We start from the raw sequence: 20551 nt of genomic DNA, 5'->3' as shown, positions 1-20551 counted from the left end.
AATACGACTGCATTGTCAGGTGTGAGTCAACCTGACCAAGTATGATAAATATTTTAATTGCCTATTATTTTACGTATATTCATATGTTTTCATTGTTCAGTGAAATAGTCCTTTTATTTTTCAGGTTGACAGCTGGCTGACGTTATTTTTGGTTTGCTGCTGGCGGCAAATTTAAGTTTGGCGTTTTTCATAAATACAAGAAGGACTCAAATAGACATTGAGTATTTTACTTAAAAGTAACCTTCAACCCAACGTCTTTTTTTCGGAGGTCAAAATGTTTTTGTTGCATGCAGAAATGTAATTTCGTTTTCTCTGCAGGAGTTCATCAATTTCATAAATGCAACACATTATAGTTTGTTTATACATAGCATAAAGGCAAAACAAAACGTTGTATGCAGTGTTATTTCATTTTAAATGTCAAACGGGTTTTGCGGCTCCCAGTGTTTTCTTTTCTGTGGGAAACGGGTCCAAGTGGCTCTTTCAGTGGTAAAGGTTGCTGACCCCTGATCTATTCAATATACACATTTTATTTATTTAACTTTTTTCTCTGCTAGATTATGTATTGCATTGAACTGCTGCTGCTAAGTTAACAAATTTCACATCACATGCCAGTGATAATAAACCTGATTCTGATACATGGATGGGAGGGGTATGGAGGGCTATGGTCCAGGTGCAAGTCAATGGGACTAGGCTGATTAATGGTTTGGCAAAGACCTGATGGGCTGAAGGGCCTGTTTCTGTGCTGCAGTGTTCTGTGACTCTATATGCTTTTTATTAGTTTTCCAAACAAAGTTTTCAATAAATTATTCATCATCTGTTAATTCCATTATAAACTGATATGAAGAACACATTTATCAATAATGAAATACTGTACGGCACATCACTTCTCTTAGTCTTTCTGATAACTGAAGTAAATTCTGCTCACTACACTACAGAAAATATTTCTGTAGTATATATTGGGTACCAAAATAGAGTAGTTAAGTTAAAAGTATCCAGAAGACTGGACTAATAATTCAAAGTTCAAATTCTGCCTTTAAATTTGGTTAAAACTGAGAATATAAAATGAGTATTGATGATGACAACCCTTGAAAGTTTTGACATTGTCATAAAAAGCCCATTTGGATTACTAAAATCTCCTTGACATCAATTCTTCCCCATCAGATCTTCGGGTCTCTGTGTAACTCCTGACCCATGGCAATATAATCAACTCTCAACTGCCATCCGAAACAGCCCAGCAAATCAATTACAGATGGACAATGAATTTTGCCTTTGCAGACAACAATGTCATTCCATTAGTTTTTTTGTATTTCTAATAAGCCAGTCATATTAACAATTATTTGTCTGTGTGTGGTGATGTTGGGGATGAAAGGGGTTGAAGATGGTGGCGGATGGTAGCAACTCAGTTATAAGCTTCTCGGGGGAAGCAAAGTAAATATTTTGCCCTTGTTTTAGAAGTGATATTTTTGCTGGGAAACCTTGTACAGTCTCAACCTCCCAATGTCCAATAGTAACAGCTTATTTTAGAAAGGACTTGCTAAAACTAGAGAGGGTTCAAAGGAAGTTCACAAAAAGGATTCTAGGATTGAATGGCTTGTCATATGAAGAGAGTTTGATAGCTCTGGACTCTGGGCTTCGTTGTGAAGAATCTTCAAGAGGGGGCATGAGCCGATGTTCGACTCCATTTCGCCATTTAAGTGCCCATTAATCGCTGATTTAAGCATCGAGGAAGACTGAGACATCAAGGTGAATGCAGAAGGTGGACGAGAGTTTCAGCACCCAATTTCATGCCTTTCAATTGCTGCTGGAGTATGGGTTTGCGTGCAGCCTATTGCTGTGTGGCTCACTGTGGCAGGAGGGTAGGCCTCTCGTCCTCATGTAGTGTCCCTTCCTTTCGATGGATATTGTGATATTGGAGAATGGCATCATGGTTTTTTGTTTATGGATTGGACTATTGCATTTATGAACTGTGGACTTTTTCAGACTTACGGCTTTTATATTGTATTGTTTTTTTTAAATCACCCATTCCTTTTCCATTTTGTTGTGTAAGTGGAATGTGTTCAGGGGCAGATGTTCTGTTAGTGCTGTTAGGTTTTTTGAACAAGGGAGGGGTTGCTTTCTGGGAGTCAATGCTCCTGTTCCGTCTTGTGCAGGGGGAGAGTTGTTGGGGTGGGGGGGGGGTTTGATGATTGGGATGCCATTCTTTTTTGTACGGGGGGGGCTGATGATTCTAGCTGAACAACTTTCATTTTCTTTCTTTGTTTCATGGCTATTAGAGAAATACAAATTTCAGAGTTGTATATGGATACATGCTTTGCTGATAAATGAACCTCTGAACCTTTATTCACTGGAGTTCAGAAGAATAAACGGTGACCTTATTGAAACCAATCAAATATTGAAAGACCTCAATAGAGCAGATGAGGAGACGATGTTTCTTCTGGTGGTAAATTCTTAAGACCCGAGCCCTCAGAATAGAGGGGCATCTTTTTAGAATGGAGATGGGGCGGAATTTCTTTATTGATAGAGTGGTGAATCAGAGGAATTCTTTACCACAGACAGCTGTGGAGGCCAAATCTTTATGTATATTTCAGGCACAGGTTGATAGATTCTTAACTGGTTAGAGCACTAAGGGATATGGGGAGAAGGCAGGAGATTGGAGCTGAGAAAAATTGGATCAGCCATGATGAAATGGCAGACTCAATGGGCCAAATGGCTTAATTCTGCTCCTATAACTTACTATCTCATAACATTTGTTTGTCATTCATAGAGGGGTGTATCTTACTGTTTAAGAAAAAATTCATCTTTCACAAAAGTTAGAAAAATCTGGAAATGTATAGAAACTTCATACAGTTTATCAACAGCTGCAGTACTAGCCAGCTCCTGGTGATGGAGACAAAAGACCATGAGAATGTTGTGTCTTCTTGGAGATCTTGTTACTATGAAATTAGTATGTCTTGCTTCCACTCAAGTTTTACATGATTTGAAATAGTTAATGAGTATAAGGCAAGAACAGCAGACCCTTCCAGAAATAAGGCTGACTAGACAGATGGGTAGGTAGTTTGTGAAGTAATGTGCTCTTTCTATCACTTCTGTAGGATTACGCAATGGGCTCCTGGTGCGTGGTCTTGAGATTTCTTACAACACCCAAATACTTCTCTTCTACTTTGAGCAATCATGGGACAGAGGCTTCGAGGACATAGTGGTGATACTGCACTTCTTCAATAAAGCTCAAAGCACATCTTCAATCTTTCTTTGCGTCAGCTTGGCCAGCTCTACATGAAATGTTCAGAATGCCTATTACAGGAACAGGAACCTGGTGTCTACCCCAGTTCAACATAGATGCCCAAAGACAATGATGGGCTCATTTCTAAGGAAGCTGGCCTGAAGCGAACACCGATATTGATTTAATTATCATTCTAGTGAATTTGGAGTATTTTTCAAAGTATTGGTGTTATTTTTCCAGTATCTCAAGGTGCCTGCTACAGATAGCCCAGAACTCAGCTGCAAAGATCAATATTGCCTCGTAGTACACTCATCTCGTGCCAGTTTTGCAATCTCAGTCTTCATGCATACTTTTCCTCAATTGACAAAAGGCACAATGTAGGCTTAGGTGAATTTCATTACTGAAGTCTGCATTCACTGTTCAGTGGCTCCTGAGATGTAATTCCTGCTTGCCAAGGTTTTGTTGCAAACCTTTAATATGAGAGATCAGGTTGGTAGAGGACACTGGAAAAAGCTCATCTTCTTGTATGCTTTGGTGAATGAACCAATGATGCCTGGAGCTGAGCAATCATGCATAAACACAAGGGCAGGTCAACTACTTAGGTTTGGTTGATCTTGGTTCCAGAGTATAGCTGGTTATCAACACCAATAGCATCAACAGTTTAAGTTACAAGACGCGCCCGAACATGTGGCTGAGGGAGGTAATTTCAGATTTGTAGCTGAAGGCATGCTTGCTAGAGACTGACTAAATTTGGGGGTGGAGAGAATAGAGCAGTAGGCTAAGCAGGCATTGTTGAGTTGTATCAGTGTTGACTATCAGCAAAGTGGAGATGTTATTTCTGATCTGCACTGACTGTGGTCAGTGAAAGAAGTCAAGGTGAGGAAGTCAAGTATCTGGTTGCAGAAGAAGATATAGAGGCCAGGGTTTGGAGCGTGTTGATCGTATGAGACTGTTGAACACTGAGCTGTAATAGATAAACAGCAGCTTTACATAAGTACGGCTGTTGTCCAGACGATCCAAGGCAGAGTGGAAAGCCAATGACCGTACATCCATTGCAGACTTACTGTGATAACAGGCAAATTACAGTGGGTCCAGAACTTTGCATAGACATGAGTTGATTCTAGTCATGACTAACCTCTCAAACTACTTCATCAGAAAAGATGTGAGTGTCATTGAGGCAGCTCATTCTGCTCATCTTCGGCATTGGTAATGACTGTCACCCTTCTTTAAGCAGGTGGGGACCTCCTACTACAGCAGTGAGAGTTTGAAGATGCCTTTGAACACTTCTGCCAGTTGTTTGGCATAGGCTTTCAGAGCCCTACCAGCTACACTATCAGGACCAGATGCTTTGCGAGGGTTCACCCTCTTGAAAGATGTTCTGACGTTGACCTCCAAGACAGAGATCACAGGGTCACATAGGGACTTGCACAAATTTATTTTTATTCTTTCTTTCAAAGCAAGCACAAAAGGCATTGAGCTTACCTTGGAGTGAAGCATCACTGCCATTCATGCTAGGTTTCACTATGTAGGAAGTAATGGCTTACAAACGCCACCAGAGCTAATATGTATCTGATTCTATCTCTAACTTCAATCAGAATTGCTTATTTGCTCTAAAATAGCCATCTGCAGGTTGCACCTGAATGTCCAATATAGGTCTGGATCACCAGTCTTGAATGCCACAGACTCAGCCCTCAGCAGACTATGAATCTCATGGTTCATCTACAACTTTTGACTTCAGCATGTACAGTATGGTTGGCTGAAGCAATGCTGATATGTAAATGAGAGTATACAAGCTGTAGCATTATAGATTACTTCCAATGTTCATATCTAGAAATAACATAAGAATCAATAGGTATTTCAGCAGATGAGTTTGAGCAGGCAAGGCAAGGGCAGATATTATGGATTTGGAAATTGGCCGTCTTTATTGTACATGGATATGTCCAGGAATTTAAAGATACTAAAAGATCAAGAGAGTGGGCGATCTATGACAGGACAATATACATGTTCTGAATAATGATCCTAGGTGAGCCAGATAGATAATCAATAGGTCAACAGATGGCCTCAGTGGGGCAAGAAGTCACTCAGGGTTAACAACGCTCTGCTACATAAGAACGGAACAAAGTGCTACCCATCCAATGGGTAACAGTGGAGAGGCACTGTAGAAGAATGGTGTAAATCTATCACACTAAAGTCTGCAGACATTTGAAAATGACTTGGAAGAATGGTCACTTTGATTGGAGGTAATTCAGTATTCTGTCACAGATAGAAACTCAGTGAGGTTGAACCTAGGAAGCTACTAGCACTTAAGGACTTAGGCATTAGAGATGGGACAGTGGTTTTAAAAAGATAAAAGGGCCAGGGCTTTATTTTAAATAAAAACAATGATATCAAATTGGAAGAGGGGGAGAGAGAACTTCTAAATGCTTTCAGCATCATTAAACCACCAAATGTGGTCCCAGCCTATTATGGATCGAATAGTTTTGTAACTTATCCTGGCCATGTAATGTCTTCAATGATTATAAATTCCCATATTTCAGACATTTTCAGTACTACTTGACTAAACAACCTAGGAAATGATGAAATAAAATGACACGAGGAAAACATCGATTAAAAGGTGAAATTATACTGCATCTGTGTACATTTTGATTTATTTTGCAAATCACGTTTTACAATATTAATATGAAATAAGCAGTATGCATTGCATGTACTTACAATTCTGTTATATTATTCACTTCTCTTGTCCACGTGTTTTGTTCTGCATCACCAAGGTAAACTACTTTAATAGGTGGTGGAGTTTTCCCTGTATAAAGCTTCTGCACTCCTGGAGGTTCGTCTAAGTAATATCTATCAATCATTGTCAGAAAAGCAGGCATGTCACTAATCAATTCACATTCAATTAAGTAAGATCAGAAGAAAACCATTTAAATTTGTTCTCGATATTCTAAGGGACAGTAATAATAACCTAACACATAGAAATCAGTGTAGAAAAAGGTCAGCTTTGAAAGAACAAGCCACATACCAATATGGATAACAATCAGATAATGGTGACAGATCAGTTCTCAAACTTATGAAGAAATTTAGATGTCAAATGAAGGTTTTACAATAACTTTACTTCAGTCATCCAAGTTGCAAACATCCACACACAGTGAGGTATGAATGTGATGTGTGATTCCCAAGGATCTCTGGATGCCTAGAGAACACTTATCCCTGTTCTGAAGTGCCATTGTAATATTAAGAAGTTAGCATCTCATAGGCCGCTTGTGACCCTGGCTATTTTTTAAAGGTCATAGCAGCTATGAGCTTGAGAAAAAGAGTATAAATGCACAAATGCTTTCCCATAAGATAAGCTGAGCGGGTGACAATAGCCTTAGTGTGAGAAATATATTGTGCCTTGTGTTTCTTATGGCACCTGCAAGATAAGCAATTAGAGGGAGTGACTATTTACAAGGGCAGCAGACTTTGGGTGATGGGCTTGTGCACATCTGTATCCAGACATAGTAGCAATTAAAATTGATACAAACAATTTATGCCTGATAACATTAACAATACTCATCTGTCGAGAAACTAAGGAGGGGTGAACCCACATGTATCTGTGTACGTGACTGCATGATATAAAAAGAACTGTATTTGCTTCAGGAGGCACAGATCCTCGAAGCAGCCTCCGAGAGAGAGTGCTTAGGAGGATTCTCTCGAGTAACTTGCTTATAAAGAGTTAAAGTTATTTTCACTGTAGTACGTGGTGCCTTTGCATCGGGTAGATCAAAAGAAGTTTATAACACCATTACCAAGCAAAAATTCACTGGTGAGTAGATAATGATGATTACACCAATGACACAAAGTGCTTGTCAAATGTGCTGCTGCTACAAAACAGCATCTACAAGTACAAGTTAGTTTCACTTAAAACCATAGTAGTGAGTTTTGGTTGATTTTACTGTTATCAAATTGGCCCTGAAAACATTTATAGATAATAATCAGTATCAGCTTGCAATCTTGAAATATATGGGTATCAAATTTCATTTCAATGTTGCATATTCAAAGTATAAAGTTGCTTTGAATTATCTTTCTATTAAAAATCAATGAAATTAGATCATGTGGTTAGCCCTACAAATATTCTGAAAATCAGAACAATGTTTCAAATAATTTTCTTTATTGTAATCACAAAAGGCATAGAGAGATGCAAAACAGAGATCCCACTCCAACTCTTAAATTTTCTGAAATTCCACAACCCAATGTGAATACTCTCTGTGAATTCTTCTTGAATAAGTGTGAGAAAATATGCACGTACAGAACCCTGCCATTGATTTTAAAAATTGCTCAGCCTGCAAGTTTAATGCTATATCCCAAGCCCAGAGCTAACTTTTGCAAACATTTGAACTAATCTCATCCGCATCGTTGTGTAACAAAGCGGTCATATGTAAACAAGTGTGAATCCTAAAAAATGAAGCAGAAAATTCTGGAAACATTTAGCAGGTCAAGCAGCAAAGGTGGAGAGAGAAATAGAGGTAAAATTTAGGTCAATGATCTCTCATCAGCACACAGAAACAACAACACAATTTTGCTTTTCACAAATACTACCTGGTTTGCTGAATGTATTAACATCACATAAACAGCTCACTGGAAGTAGATTTCCACGAGGAAGAATACAGTATATAAAAGGGAATATAATTCTGCAAACACCAAATCAAAACCCAAACTACAACACTAAGAGCACTGTCTCACACTATTGCTCAGAGTTCAACTCAAAACATTTGTTTTTAATTTGGTGCTTACTTTGTTTCTTGATCTGACACTGCAACAACTCGAGCTTCCTCAAGATGGGGCCAATTCAAAAAGATAGACCTTCCCAGCTCCTGATTAGCAACGTCATCCACATTCTGAAAGGGAAACAGGCGACTTCAATATTAATCTTAAATACATGGATTATAAATATTGGGTTTCCTCTTTTCAACACGTCAAAATGCAAATTTTCAATAAAGACAGCATTCCAAGCATAATGAAAAGAAATGTTTGCTGAAATTGGGCACAAACACATTTAAAAATGCCCCTCATTTTTGGATTCTGAAAAATAATTTAATGTTGCAAAAGCTAGCTTTGGTGTAAACCCAATGTGGTCCAATCTGGTCTTCAAATTTAATCAAAGCACTGAGCAATTTTTTTCTGGAAATGATGTGATTCATTCATAGAACTGGATAGGAAAATGACTTTTAAAAACATTCAATATTAATGTCTCTATGAACCCTCTCTTAAAAAGGTAAAATAAAATCAATCTTTGAAATTTCATTTGTTACAATTCAAGCAATCTATTACATACTTCTTCCTCCTTGTTAGGCAATAGCTCCAAGAGCATATTCTCTCCACGGCTTGACTGTTGAAAAACTTGAACCCCACTTTTCTTCAAGTAGAACTGCAAAAATATAAATATTGACATTTTCCATTTATACAAGAAATACAAAGTGTAAAAGTAAGGATTATTTCCAATTATTGTAAAATGACTTGATACTTCTATTTGGATATCTTTAGCCTTTTGAATACCTTGTTGTAGTTGTAATTTGTAATCAGAAGATGATTATAAAAAAGATGGAAGTTTTCCAACTTCATCATTCATTCTCAAGACACGCATAAAGTTTAAATGTCATGATTTCATTTTGAGAGGCAGTTGTGAAAGTGCCCTCATGATGATAGATCATTCCACCTTCAGCCATGTTAAAAGAAATATGCATAACATCAGAAGAATGAGTCTATTAAGAATGATAGCAAAGACTCAATTATGGGCAATGGAACAACTATCTCTTTGAACAAATTTATTTTTCAATTTTTCCAAGCCCCAATAATGTAGTAAATTCCTAATCTCAATACATAAAAATAACTGCCACAAGTTCTGCAATAACAGTAATTTATCACGGGCAAATCTTACCTTATGCTTAATATGTTTCAGAGTTGGAAACCCACAAAAGTACAGCAGACTGTTGTTAGTGATAGTGTTTAACGTAAAATGAAGAGGTACTATCCATGCATCAATGGGAATCTCCTCCTGTCTTTAATTTAAACAAAACAAGTGGTAAATTAACACAAACAAAGTTGTTAATGCTTAATGCTTTAGAAAACAATTTGATATTGACAAAATCTCATTACCTTACATGACACTGTTTCACATCTGGAAATTTTTCTGCCCATGGTGATAGATACTTAAATTCAATTTCTTTATCATACCAATATTTAACGCATCCACTATGTCGATTGCGCTGTATCTCTTCATTTGAAAGGTGCTCATTACAAGATTCCATTGCTGCCAATAATAGTTTCTGAAAAGATGGAAAAATATTCAGTTTTGGTAATACATTCACAATTGATGAAGCAATTGAAAAAGATGGTGACCTGAGAAGACTGAAATATCCATTATAAGCTCCAAAGAGTGAGGGCAACTTCCAGCTGATCTCTTCATTATGCTAGTGATGCTGGCTTCAGAACTGATTTTAAAATAGTTATTTCCATATTTAGTACAGCTGGACTTCAATGCAAGTAATTACATTATACTGTGACGAGTACACAATAAAGAATCTATCTTAATGCTTTTGAGATTCTGAAAGCAATTATTCTCCTGAGAATATGATTTTGTCTTACTTAATCAAAGAATCTGGGTACTTCCAGCTAAGTGATAGTTCAGTCAGTTACATTTTCAAATGAACAGAAATATTACAGAATGATAGAATTCATGATAGAAATCAAGAATGTGATTTGATGGAGGGACATTGACTTGAAACATTAATACTGTTTTTTCCTTCGTAGATTCTGCCTGACCGAGCAAGCATCTCTTGCATTTTCAATTTTTTTAAAATTTCTGATTTTTTGCTTTTATTTTCTTATTCAATTATATAGCGATGGGTCTGAAACAGTGGTAAGAATGGAAAGGGTAGCAAAATCCTCTCCATAAAAACACAAGTAGTTGACACAATAGAATAAATGGTCTTTTAATCTCGCTCCACCTTTCAATAAGATCAAGAATGATCTGATCTTGATTTCAATTGTAGTACTGGCAAGTTCCCCACAATCGCCAACTCCTCTGTAGGCTAAAAAATTATTGATTCAGTCTTTACAACTCTTCAGGATTTTAGTATTCCAAAGGCAGACAACATTTGGAGATGAAATTCATCTACCTTCAATGAGAACTACCCTCAATGTGAAATTATTCTCTTTTGTTCTGGATTCCTCCACAAAGAGAAACATTGTGTCAGTATCTGCCTTGTTGAGTAATCTAGAAACTTACTTGCTTTAATAAAATACCACTCCTTTTAAACTCCAACCATATAGCCTAATCTTTCCTTGTCCGCATATAGCTTTATGCAAGAAATCAACTTGATGAACTTCATCTGAAGTCTTTGATGCAAGTACATCAATCTTTAAAGCAGACCAAATCTGCTGAGAAAAGTTGCAACAAGATTTCTCTACTTTTATACCATGTGTCACTTTTACTGCCTTCATGGTTACTTGCAGCTACGTACGAATTTACTATAATTCATGTATGAAGACAACTTTGAACCCTCTGCCCAACAATATTCTGTAATTTCTCATCATTAAAACAGCACTTTTTGTTTTAGGGTTGTTCACCAAGCCTGGAGGTTAGGTCGCAAATGTTTCATCACGAATCCAGATGACATTATTAGTGCACAATTGATCGTTGTTTCCACCTTGTTGTTCACTTGTTGTTCTGATTGGATGGCTGTCGGGTTGGCCACTAGTCTCTGTTGGCCCACATCAATGGTTATCTGTCGTTGTGAGGTAGGTTCCTCAGGTATTTACTCTCACTTTGGCCCCGATCCCGCAGATACATAGGTTCGTAAATTAGGTCCAGCTCCATATGCTTGTTAACAGAATCTTCTGTTGAAAATCAAGTTCTAAGTATTCTCTTAATTTTGGTTTTGTGCATCTGCCAGGATTTATGTAGTTTCCCAGACAAACTTGCGTCCTTCTGTATCTTCATGTACTGAGATGAGTGACAGAGTACCATGTCTTCTTGCAGCTTGTTGATGTTTACCTACTGTCACGGATAATTCTCTCCACAGAACTACGTGACTAGCAGCCAGCACGACAGGCAACCAATCAGAACAATGAGTTGAACCAATATAAACACAAGCACTCTGCAGAATCAACATTCAATTATGCACTGATGATAACACCTCAACTGGCAAAGAAACATTTGCAACTTAACCTTCAGGCTCAGCGATTAACCTTACAAGCAAGAAGCCAGCCTGAGCTACCAATCTTCTTTCATTTCAATACAGTTTTTTTATTATTCTTTCCAAATTGCAGTACCCCTCATTTCCCCCACTCTACCCTTCCTCCCAAACATTCGTTCCTGAACAGACTGTGTTATTTTCATAACTTGCTTAGTCATTTCTGTACCATTTCTTCAGCTGGTTCTACACAGTACTGTGCAAAAGTCTCATGCATCCTAGATTTTTTTTTATATGGTTTCAGAAAGTCCTGATGTCAACATCATTGAGGCTGTCTGGGATTACCTGGAGAGACAGAAACAAACGAGACAGCCAAACTCTGCAGAAGAACTATGGCAAGTTCTCCAAGGTGATTGGAACAACCTACCAGCCGATTTTCTTATAAAATTGCACAACAGTGTACCGAAGAGAATTGATGCACCTTTAAAGGCAAAACCAAACATTGATTTGTTTTCACAAACAATAGAAAGTCTGCAGATGCTGGAAATCTGAGCAACACACACAAAATGCTGGAGGAACTCAGCAGACCAGGCAGCATCTATTAAAAGAATACAGTCAGTGAAGGGTTTCAGCCGAAAAGTCGTCTGCACTTTTTTCCATAGATGCTGCCTGGCCTGCTGAGTTCCTCCAGCATTTTGTGTGTGTTGCATTGATTTGATTTTGTTTACTGTTTACTATTTACTATTTTTTATAGTATTCGCTATAATTCTACATTCGAATATTGAAAACTTGTTTTGATATTCAGAAACTTGTTTATTTATTTTGAAAGCATCTTCACTTTGCAGAAGTTTTTTAAACATGTACTTAAGCCTTTTGCTCAGTACTGTGTACCTCCTTTATCCCTTCCATCAACACTGATTGAGATTTTACCAATTTACAGGCTTCCTAACCATCATGAAGGGTACTTTGCCAAGTAACAAGCAAATGATCCTCACTGATACTAATCTCTGTTTTCCAATAAAAACCTTTTCTTTTACATGCCTCCACCTTTTCACTACATCTGGTGAAACACCATCTGGTATTTTAGTTCCTCTCAGGTCATTGAAACTTTTGGTCACTGTGTTTCTTTTGCTTTGCCATCAGTGTAAAGCATGCAATTTCTTTTGCCTTATGTTATTTCCTCCCATAATCCTTCTATCACGCCCAGGACTTTAAGAAATGTAATTATTCATTCATTTGAATTCAACATTTTCTGCTAAAATGCCCCACCACAGTATCCATTTGGTCAATCCTTTTCTCTAATTTCCTTACATCTGATTTCAGTAGTTATTATGTATTCCAATTTAAAGGTCTTATACAAATTCAAGTTTTCACTGGCAAAGAAGAACTTAAAAAAAAAACAAAAACGTGGGAAAGCTTGGGTTTGGATAATGGAATGACCCATAAATAAGCATCCATCAATGTTCATGAAAAACTATCCACCGCCACCCCTCAACAGTAGTTCACTAAAGTTAGAACAAGAAAAAAAAAGACATCTTATCATGCAGATAAATGTTAAAGTAATAACTTCAGGCTGCTTACTAACAATGAAACAAAATTAGTATTTTAAAATCAGGACTATTATAGTAGAAATCAACAGATACTCCTCAAGAAAGGTCTCAGCCAGAAAAGTCAACTGTTTATTAATTTCTATTGATGTTGCCTGACCTGCTGAATTCCTCCAGCATTTTGTGTGTTACTTCTTTTAAGACTAGTCATATTCATGCATTAAAAAGTGATGATTGGATCATTTTAACTATTTAAAGTCTTCAAACACAAAGTGGTAACATGCAAAAAACATTCACCTCATCAATAAATGGAATCAGCACAACAGCTTCCCACTCCTGTTGCTTGCCATTAAGATCAGTTTTGAAATCTGGAGGATAATACTCTATGATTGGAGATTCTTCATTGGTCATTAAAAACTGAGGAAATAAAAACAACAATTAATTCTCTTAAGCTTTACAATCATCATGAAAGATGTCTTTTTTCACTAAACAATATTTAATCTATTGTGCTTGATGGAAATACTATTTTGCTGTAAGTATCATAAAGAAACCAAAAAACTCAACATTTTTTGCAGGCATTGACCATGGAAATTGGAGGAAGAGAAAGGTTAATAGGAGAAATGGATATGTGAAACTGAGTGAGACTGAGTAAGAGATTAGTGGAAACCAGGGACAGTGCAGAGAAACAACAGACCATAGAACATAGAATAGTACAGCACATTACAGGCCCTTTGGCCCACAATGTTGTGCCGACCTTCAAACCCTGCCTCCCATATAACCCCCCACCTTAAATTCCTCCATATACCTGTCTAGTAGTCTCTTAAACTTCACTAGTGTATCTGCCTCCACCACTGACCCAGGCAGTGCATTCCACGCACCAACCACTCTCTGAGTGAAAAACCTTCCTCTAATATTCCCCTTGAACTTCCCTCCCCTTACCTTAAAGCCATGTCCTCTTGTACTGAGCAGTGGTTCCTCGGGGAAGAGGTGCTGGCAATCCACTCTGTCTATTCCTCTTAATATCTTGTACACCTCTATCATGTCTCCTCTCATCCTCCTTCTCTCCAAAGAGTAAAGCCCTAGCTCCCTTAATCTCTGATCATAATCCATACTCTCTAAACCAGGCAGCATCCTAAATCTCCTCTGTACCCTTTCCAATGCTTCCACGTCCTTCCTACAGTAAGGCGACCAGAACTGGACACAGTACTCCAAGTGTGGCCTAACCAGAGTTTTATAGAGCTGCATCTTTAGCTCGCGACTCTTAAACTCTATCCCTCGACTTATGAAAGCTAACACCACATAAGCTTTCTTAACTCCTCCACACTACCAAGTATCCTGCCATTTACTTTGTACTCTGCCTTGGAGTTTGTCCTTCCAAAGTGTACCACCTCACACTTCTCTGGGTTGAACTCCATCTGCCACTTCTCAGCCCACTTCTGCATCCTATCAATGTCCCGCTGCAATCTTCGACCATCCTCTGCACTATCTACACCGCCACCAACCTTTGTGTCATCTGCAAACTTGACAACCCACCCTTCTACCCCCACATCCAGGTCGTTAATAAAAATCACAAAGTAGAGGTCCCAGAACAGATCCTTGGGGGACACCACTAGTCACAACCCTCCAATCTGAATGTACTCCCTCCACCATGACCCTCTGCCTTCTGCAGGCAAGTCAATTCTGAATCCACCTGGCCTGGATCCCATGCCTTCTGACTTTCTAAATAAGCCTACCATGTGGAGCCTTGTCAAATCCCTTACTAAAATCCATGTAGATCATATCCACTGGCACCACCCTCATCTATATGCCTGGTCACCTCCTCAAAGAACTCTGTCAGGCTTGTTAGGCATGATCTGCCCTTCACAAAGCCATGCTAACTGTCCCTGATCAGACCATGATTCTCTAAATGCCCACAGATCCTATCACTAAGAATCTTTTCCTACAGCTTTCCCACCACAGATGTAAGGCTCACTGGTCTATAATTACCTGGACTATCCCTACTACCTTCTTTGAACAAGGGGACAACATTCGCCTCCCTCCAATCCTCCGGTACCATTCCCGTGGACAACGAAGACATAGAGATCCTAGCCAGAAGTTCAGCAATCTTTTCCCTTGCCTCGTGGAGCAGTCTGGGGAATATTCTGTCAGGCCCCGGGGACTTATCTGTCCTAATGTATTTTAACAACTCCAACACCTCCTCCCCCTTAATATCAACATGCTCCAGAACATCAACCTCACTCATATTGTCCTCACTGCCATCAAGTTCCCTCTCAGTGGTGAATACCGAAGAGAAGTATTCATTGAGGACCTTGCTCACTTCCACAGCCTCCAGGCACATCTTCCCACTTTTATCTCCAATCAGTCCTACCTTCACTCCTGTCGTTCTTTTGTTCTTCACATAATTGAAGAATGCCTTGGGATTTTCCTTTACCCTATTCGCCAAGGCCTTCTCATGCCCCTTTCTTGCTCTTCTCAGCCCCTTCTTAAGCTCCTTTCTTGCTACCCTATATTCCTCAATAGACCCATCTGATCCTTGCTTCCTAAACCTCATGTATGCTACCTTCTTCCACCTGACTAGATTTTCCACTTCACTTGTCACCCATGGTTCCTTCACCCTACCATTCTTTATCTTCCTCACCGGGGCAAATTTATCCCTAACATCCTGCAGGAGATCCTTAAATATCAACCACATGTCCATAGTACATTTCCCTGCAAAAACATCATCCCAATTCACACCCACAAGTTCTAGCTTTATAGCCTCATAATTTGCCCTTCCCCAATTAAAAATTTTTCCTGTCCTCTCTGATCCTATCCTTTTCCATGATAATGCTAAAGGTCAGGGAGCAGTGATCACTGTCCCCCAGATGCTCACCCACTGACAGATCAGTGACCTGACCTGGTTCGTTACCTAATACTAGATCTAGTATGGCATTCCCCCTAGTCGGCCTGTCAACATACTGTGACAGGAATCCATCCTGGACACACTTAACAAACTCTGCTCCATCTAAACCCTTGGAACTAATCAAGTGCCAATCAATATTAGGGAAGTTAAAGTCACCCATGATAACAACCCTGTTATTTTTGCACCTTTCCAAAATCTGCCTCCCAATCTGCTCCTCGGTATCTCTGCTGCTACCAGGGGGCCTATAGAATACCCCCAGTAGAGTAACTGCTCCCTTCCTGCTCCTGACTTCCACCCATACTGACTCAAAAGAGGATCCTGCTACATTACCCACCCTTTCTGCAGTATCCCTGACCAGTAATGCCACCCCTCTTCCGTTTTCTCCCCCCTCTCTATCCCTTTTAAAGCACTGAAGTCCAGGAATATTGAGAATCCATTCCTGCCCTGGTGCCAGCCAAGTCTCCATAATGGTCACTACATCATAATTCCATGTATGTATCCAAGCTCTCAGTTCATCACCTTTGTTCCTGATGCTTCTTGCATTGAAGTACATGCACTTTAACCCTTCTACCATACTACCTTTACACCCTTTATTCTGCTTCTCTTTCCTCAAAGCCTCTCTATTTATTGGATCTGGCTTTACTCCATGCACTTCTTTTGCTGCTCTATCGCTCCAGGTCCCATCCATTGAATTGAATATATTTGAGTTCAGCTGGCATTTAACAATACATTATGCAAATTATCATAGGTAATTCTCACTAAAATGCAAATTTATAATTTTATTATTTTAAATACCAAACAAATTTACCTGGTAGCAACTGGGCAGAAGCTCTTTACTAGCTGCTGGCAAAACAGCAAGTAACTGTTCAAAGGGCTTGAATGGCTTTCCCATTTCAAATGTTATTTTCACCTTACTGATACTGCAAATGTCTGATAGATAAGGTGCATAATGATAAGGGTAGTACCTAATCAGTGAAAAAGACATTTTGTTATTTATATGCCACTGGAATGCAACACAACAAATTGTCTTATAGCAAAATGCTTAAGAAAATCTTAGAAAAAAAACAGAAAATGCAGCAAATTTTCATTTGTCAGAAAAAAAAGTTAATCTTACTGACAAATGATATTCCATTAGAACCACTGAATTTATTGGTTCACTAGAAGTTTAATTCATTAGTGGCTAACTCAAGAATGGGGATAAATATGAGAAAATGCACCTTCATTGCAATACCTTTCAAATAAACTAATAATACAAAGATTCTATGAAAACTGGTGAAAATTGCCACTAAGGTTTCATGGTTTGCTTCCTGTCACCTTCTCAGCATTTCCAGTTTAGATGACAGAATGCGGTGGAAGAATTTACGATTAGATACCTACAGGTACATTGGAAGATTCCTGCTGCCCAAAAAGAGCCTTATGATGAGTAAGTATTCCACAGTGAGTGACATAATTCCTGACTGTCAACTAAAAGGCATCAGCTGGTAGATGATAAAACTTTTTCTATTTCTGCAGATGAGTGCAGCTCCAACAAATCTGAAGCAGCTCAGTATTACAACCAGAAAGTTACAGACCGGTGAGGAAAACTGGTAGTGTACTGGTAACACGACACTATTACCGTGGGGGTATCAGAGGTCAGATCTCAATTCTGACATCATCTGTAAGGTGTCTGTCCATCTTCCCTGTGGAATGCATGGGTTTTCTTTGGGTGCTCCAGTTTCTTCCCACAGTACAAAGGTTTTCTGGTTAGTAAGTTAACTGGTCATTGTAAATTGTCCCATGATAAGGCTGGAGTTAAATCAGGGGTTGCTGGGTGATGTAGCTCAAAGGACCAGAAATGCTTATTCTGCACTGTACCAATAAATAAGTAAATAGATACTACTGGAGAAAATTCTTTGGGATGCAATTTATGATAACTTAGAAAGGCTGAGACTGATTAGGGAAGTTTGCATGGTTTTGTGCATGAGGAATCCTGTCTCATTAATGGATTTGAGTATTTTAAGGAGGATATAAAGAAAGTTCTTGTAGGTAAAGCAGCAAACATGGACTTTAGTGAAACTTCTGACAAGTGCTACATGGTAGGCTGGCCCAGAAAGTTAGGTCACATGGGATCCAAGGTTTGGAGAAACTGGATCCAACACTAGCTTGGTAAAAGGAGGCAGTGCATACTGGTGGTGAATCATTCCTCTGACTGGAAGTCTGCAATGAATGGTGTATCACGAGGGTCCATGCTGGTTCCTTTGTTGTTTGTCATGGGCGTTGGTAAGGCCTTGTTTGGAGTATTGAAGAAGTTATGAGTAAAGTTGACGAGGGTAAAGCAGAGAGTACAGAGAAGATTTACTCGAATATTGCCTGGGTTTCAGCACCTAAGTAACAGGGAAAGGTTGAACAAGTTAGGTCTTTATTCTTTGGAGCATAGAAGGTTGAGGGGGGACTTGACAGAGGGAATTAAAATTATGAGAGGGATAGATAGAGTTAACGTGGATAGGCTTTTTCCATTGAGAGTAGGGGAGATTCAAATAAGAGGACATGAGTTGAGGGTTAGGGGTCAAAAGTTTAAGGTTAACACGAAGCGGAATTTCTTTACTCAGAGAGCGGTAGCTGTGTGGAACAACCTTCCGATAGAAATGGTAGAGGCAGGTTCGGTATTGTCATTTAAAGTAAAATTGGATAGGTATATGGACAGGAAAGGAATGGAAGGTTATGGGCTGAGTGCGGGCCAATGTGACTCGGTGAGAGTAAACGTTTGGCATGGACTAGAAGGGCCGAGATGGCCTGTTTCCATGCTGTAATTGTTATATGGTTATGTATATACATGATTTGGTCGAGAAGGCTGTCTGATATGTTTGTTGACAATGTGGAAACCGGTGAAGCTGAAGAATGTTCACTTACTGATTCTGAGGGACATACAGTAGGTCAGCTGGAAAGTTGGGTGGAGTGGTGGCATATGGAATTTTTCCAGACAAGTGCAAAATAATATTTTGGATCATCTGATACAGGCAGGACATGTACAGTAAATGAAAAAGACCTTATAAGCATTTATGTTCTGAGAACCTTGGGGTACAAGCTCATCATCTTCTTCAAATTAGCAGCAGAGGTAGTCAGAGTAGGGAACGTCAAATGTACTTTGTACTCAATACCCATGCCTATAAAGGCAAGCAAGCTGAATCAAAGTCAAGGTTTGGGATATAATTCTGAAGGAGAGGTAGCTAGAGTTTTAATTATGCCACACTTAGAATATTGAGTGTAGTTTGGGGCCATCATAGTAGGTAAATGATATACTTTCATGAGAAGAGATTCACTTGGTTGATGCCTCGAATAGAAGGCTTTAGTTAAAAAGACCAGCGACACATACAGTTGAAGTCAGAAGTTTACATACACATAGGTTGAAGTCATTAAAATTCATTGTTTAACCACTCCATCGATTTATTAGCAAACTATAGTTTTGGTAAGACATTGAGGACATCTACTTTGTGCATAACACCAGTATTTTTTCCAACAATTGTCTACAGACAGATTATTTCACTTTTAATTGACTATATCACAATTCCAGTGGGTCAGAATTTTACAAACAAAATCAAAAGAAATCAACCAAGACTTTAGAAAAAAAAATTGTGGACCTCCACAAGTCTGGTTCATCCTTGGGAGCAATTTCCAAACACCTGAAGGTACCACATTCAGCTGTACAAACAATAGTACACAAGTATAAACACCATGGGACCACGCAGCTGTCATACCGCTCAGGAAGGAGATGCATTCTGTCTCCTAGAGATGAACGGACTTTGGCGCAAAAAGTGCAAATCAAGCCCAGAACAACAGCAAAGGACCTTGTGAAGATGCTGGAGGAAACAGGTAGACAAGTATCTATATCCACAGTAAAACAAGTCCTATATTGACATAACCTGAAAGGCTGTTCAGCAAGGAAGAAGCCACTGCTCCAAAACCGCCATAAAAAAGCCAGACTACAGTTTGCAAGTGTACATGGTGACAAAGATCTTACTTTTTGGAGAAAAGTCCTCCAGTCTGATGAAACAAAAATTGAACTGTTTGGCCATAATGACCATCGTTATGTTCAGAGGAAAAAGGGTGAGGGTTGCAAGCTGAAGAACACCATCTCAACCATGAATTATGGAGGTGGCAACATCATGTTGTGGGGGTGTTTTGCTGCAGGAGGGACTGGTGCACTTCACAAAATAAATGGCATCATGAGGAAGGAAAATTATGTGGATGTAATGAAGCAACATCTCAAGACAGGAAGTTAAAGCTCAATCGCAAATGGGTCTTCCAAATGGACAATGACCCCAAGTATACCCTCAAAGTTGTGGCAAAATTGCTTAAGGACAACAAATTCAAGGTATTGCAGTGGCCATCACAAAACCCTGACCTCAATCCGATAGAAAATTTGTGGGCAGAACTGAAAAAGCGTGTGTGAGCAAGGAGGCCTACAAACCTCAGTTACACCAGGTCTGTCTGGAGAAATGGAACAAAATTCCAGCAACTTGTTCTGAGAAGCTTGTGGAAGGTTACCCAAAACAGTTGACCTAAGTTAAAGAATTTAAAGGTAATGCTACCAAATACTAGCAAAGTGTATGTAAACTTCTAACCCACTGGGAATGTGATGAAAGAAATAAAAGCTGAAATAAATCATTCTCTCTACAAATATTCTGACATTTCACATTCTTAAAATAAAGTAGTGATCCTAACTGACCTAAGA

The 20551-nt window shown here is 38.9% G+C and overlaps 1 protein-coding gene across 4 annotated transcripts in view; it reads right to left on the bottom strand.

Annotated features, from left to right (window-relative positions):
* The window catches only part of xrn1 (5'-3' exoribonuclease 1), a 144809-nt gene that overhangs the window by 60348 nt on the left and 63910 nt on the right, over nt 1-20551 (bottom strand). For all 4 annotated transcript variants that reach the window (XR_009516465.1, XM_059993792.1, XM_059993785.1 and 1 more), the window contains exons 14-20: nt 16649-16805; nt 13236-13355; nt 9353-9522; nt 9135-9255; nt 8532-8624; nt 7991-8094; nt 5933-6064 (exon numbers count right to left, since the gene is read on the bottom strand). Coding sequence is in view for 3 of the 4 variants with exons in the window: in XM_059993792.1 (XP_059849775.1) it covers nt 5933-6064; nt 7991-8094; nt 8532-8624; nt 9135-9255; nt 9353-9522; nt 13236-13355; nt 16649-16805 (897 nt within the window). In the remaining variant the exon portion in view is untranslated. The remainder of the gene's footprint in view (nt 1-5932; nt 6065-7990; nt 8095-8531; nt 8625-9134; nt 9256-9352; nt 9523-13235; nt 13356-16648; nt 16806-20551) is intronic.

The sequence above is a fragment of the Hypanus sabinus genome, chromosome 2 (genome assembly GCF_030144855.1).
Source record: "Hypanus sabinus isolate sHypSab1 chromosome 2, sHypSab1.hap1, whole genome shotgun sequence".
Taxonomy (NCBI): Eukaryota; Metazoa; Chordata; class Chondrichthyes; order Myliobatiformes; family Dasyatidae; genus Hypanus; species Hypanus sabinus.
The sequence above is the reverse complement of the archived record's forward strand: the minus strand, read 5'-3'. Positions and strand labels throughout refer to the sequence as shown.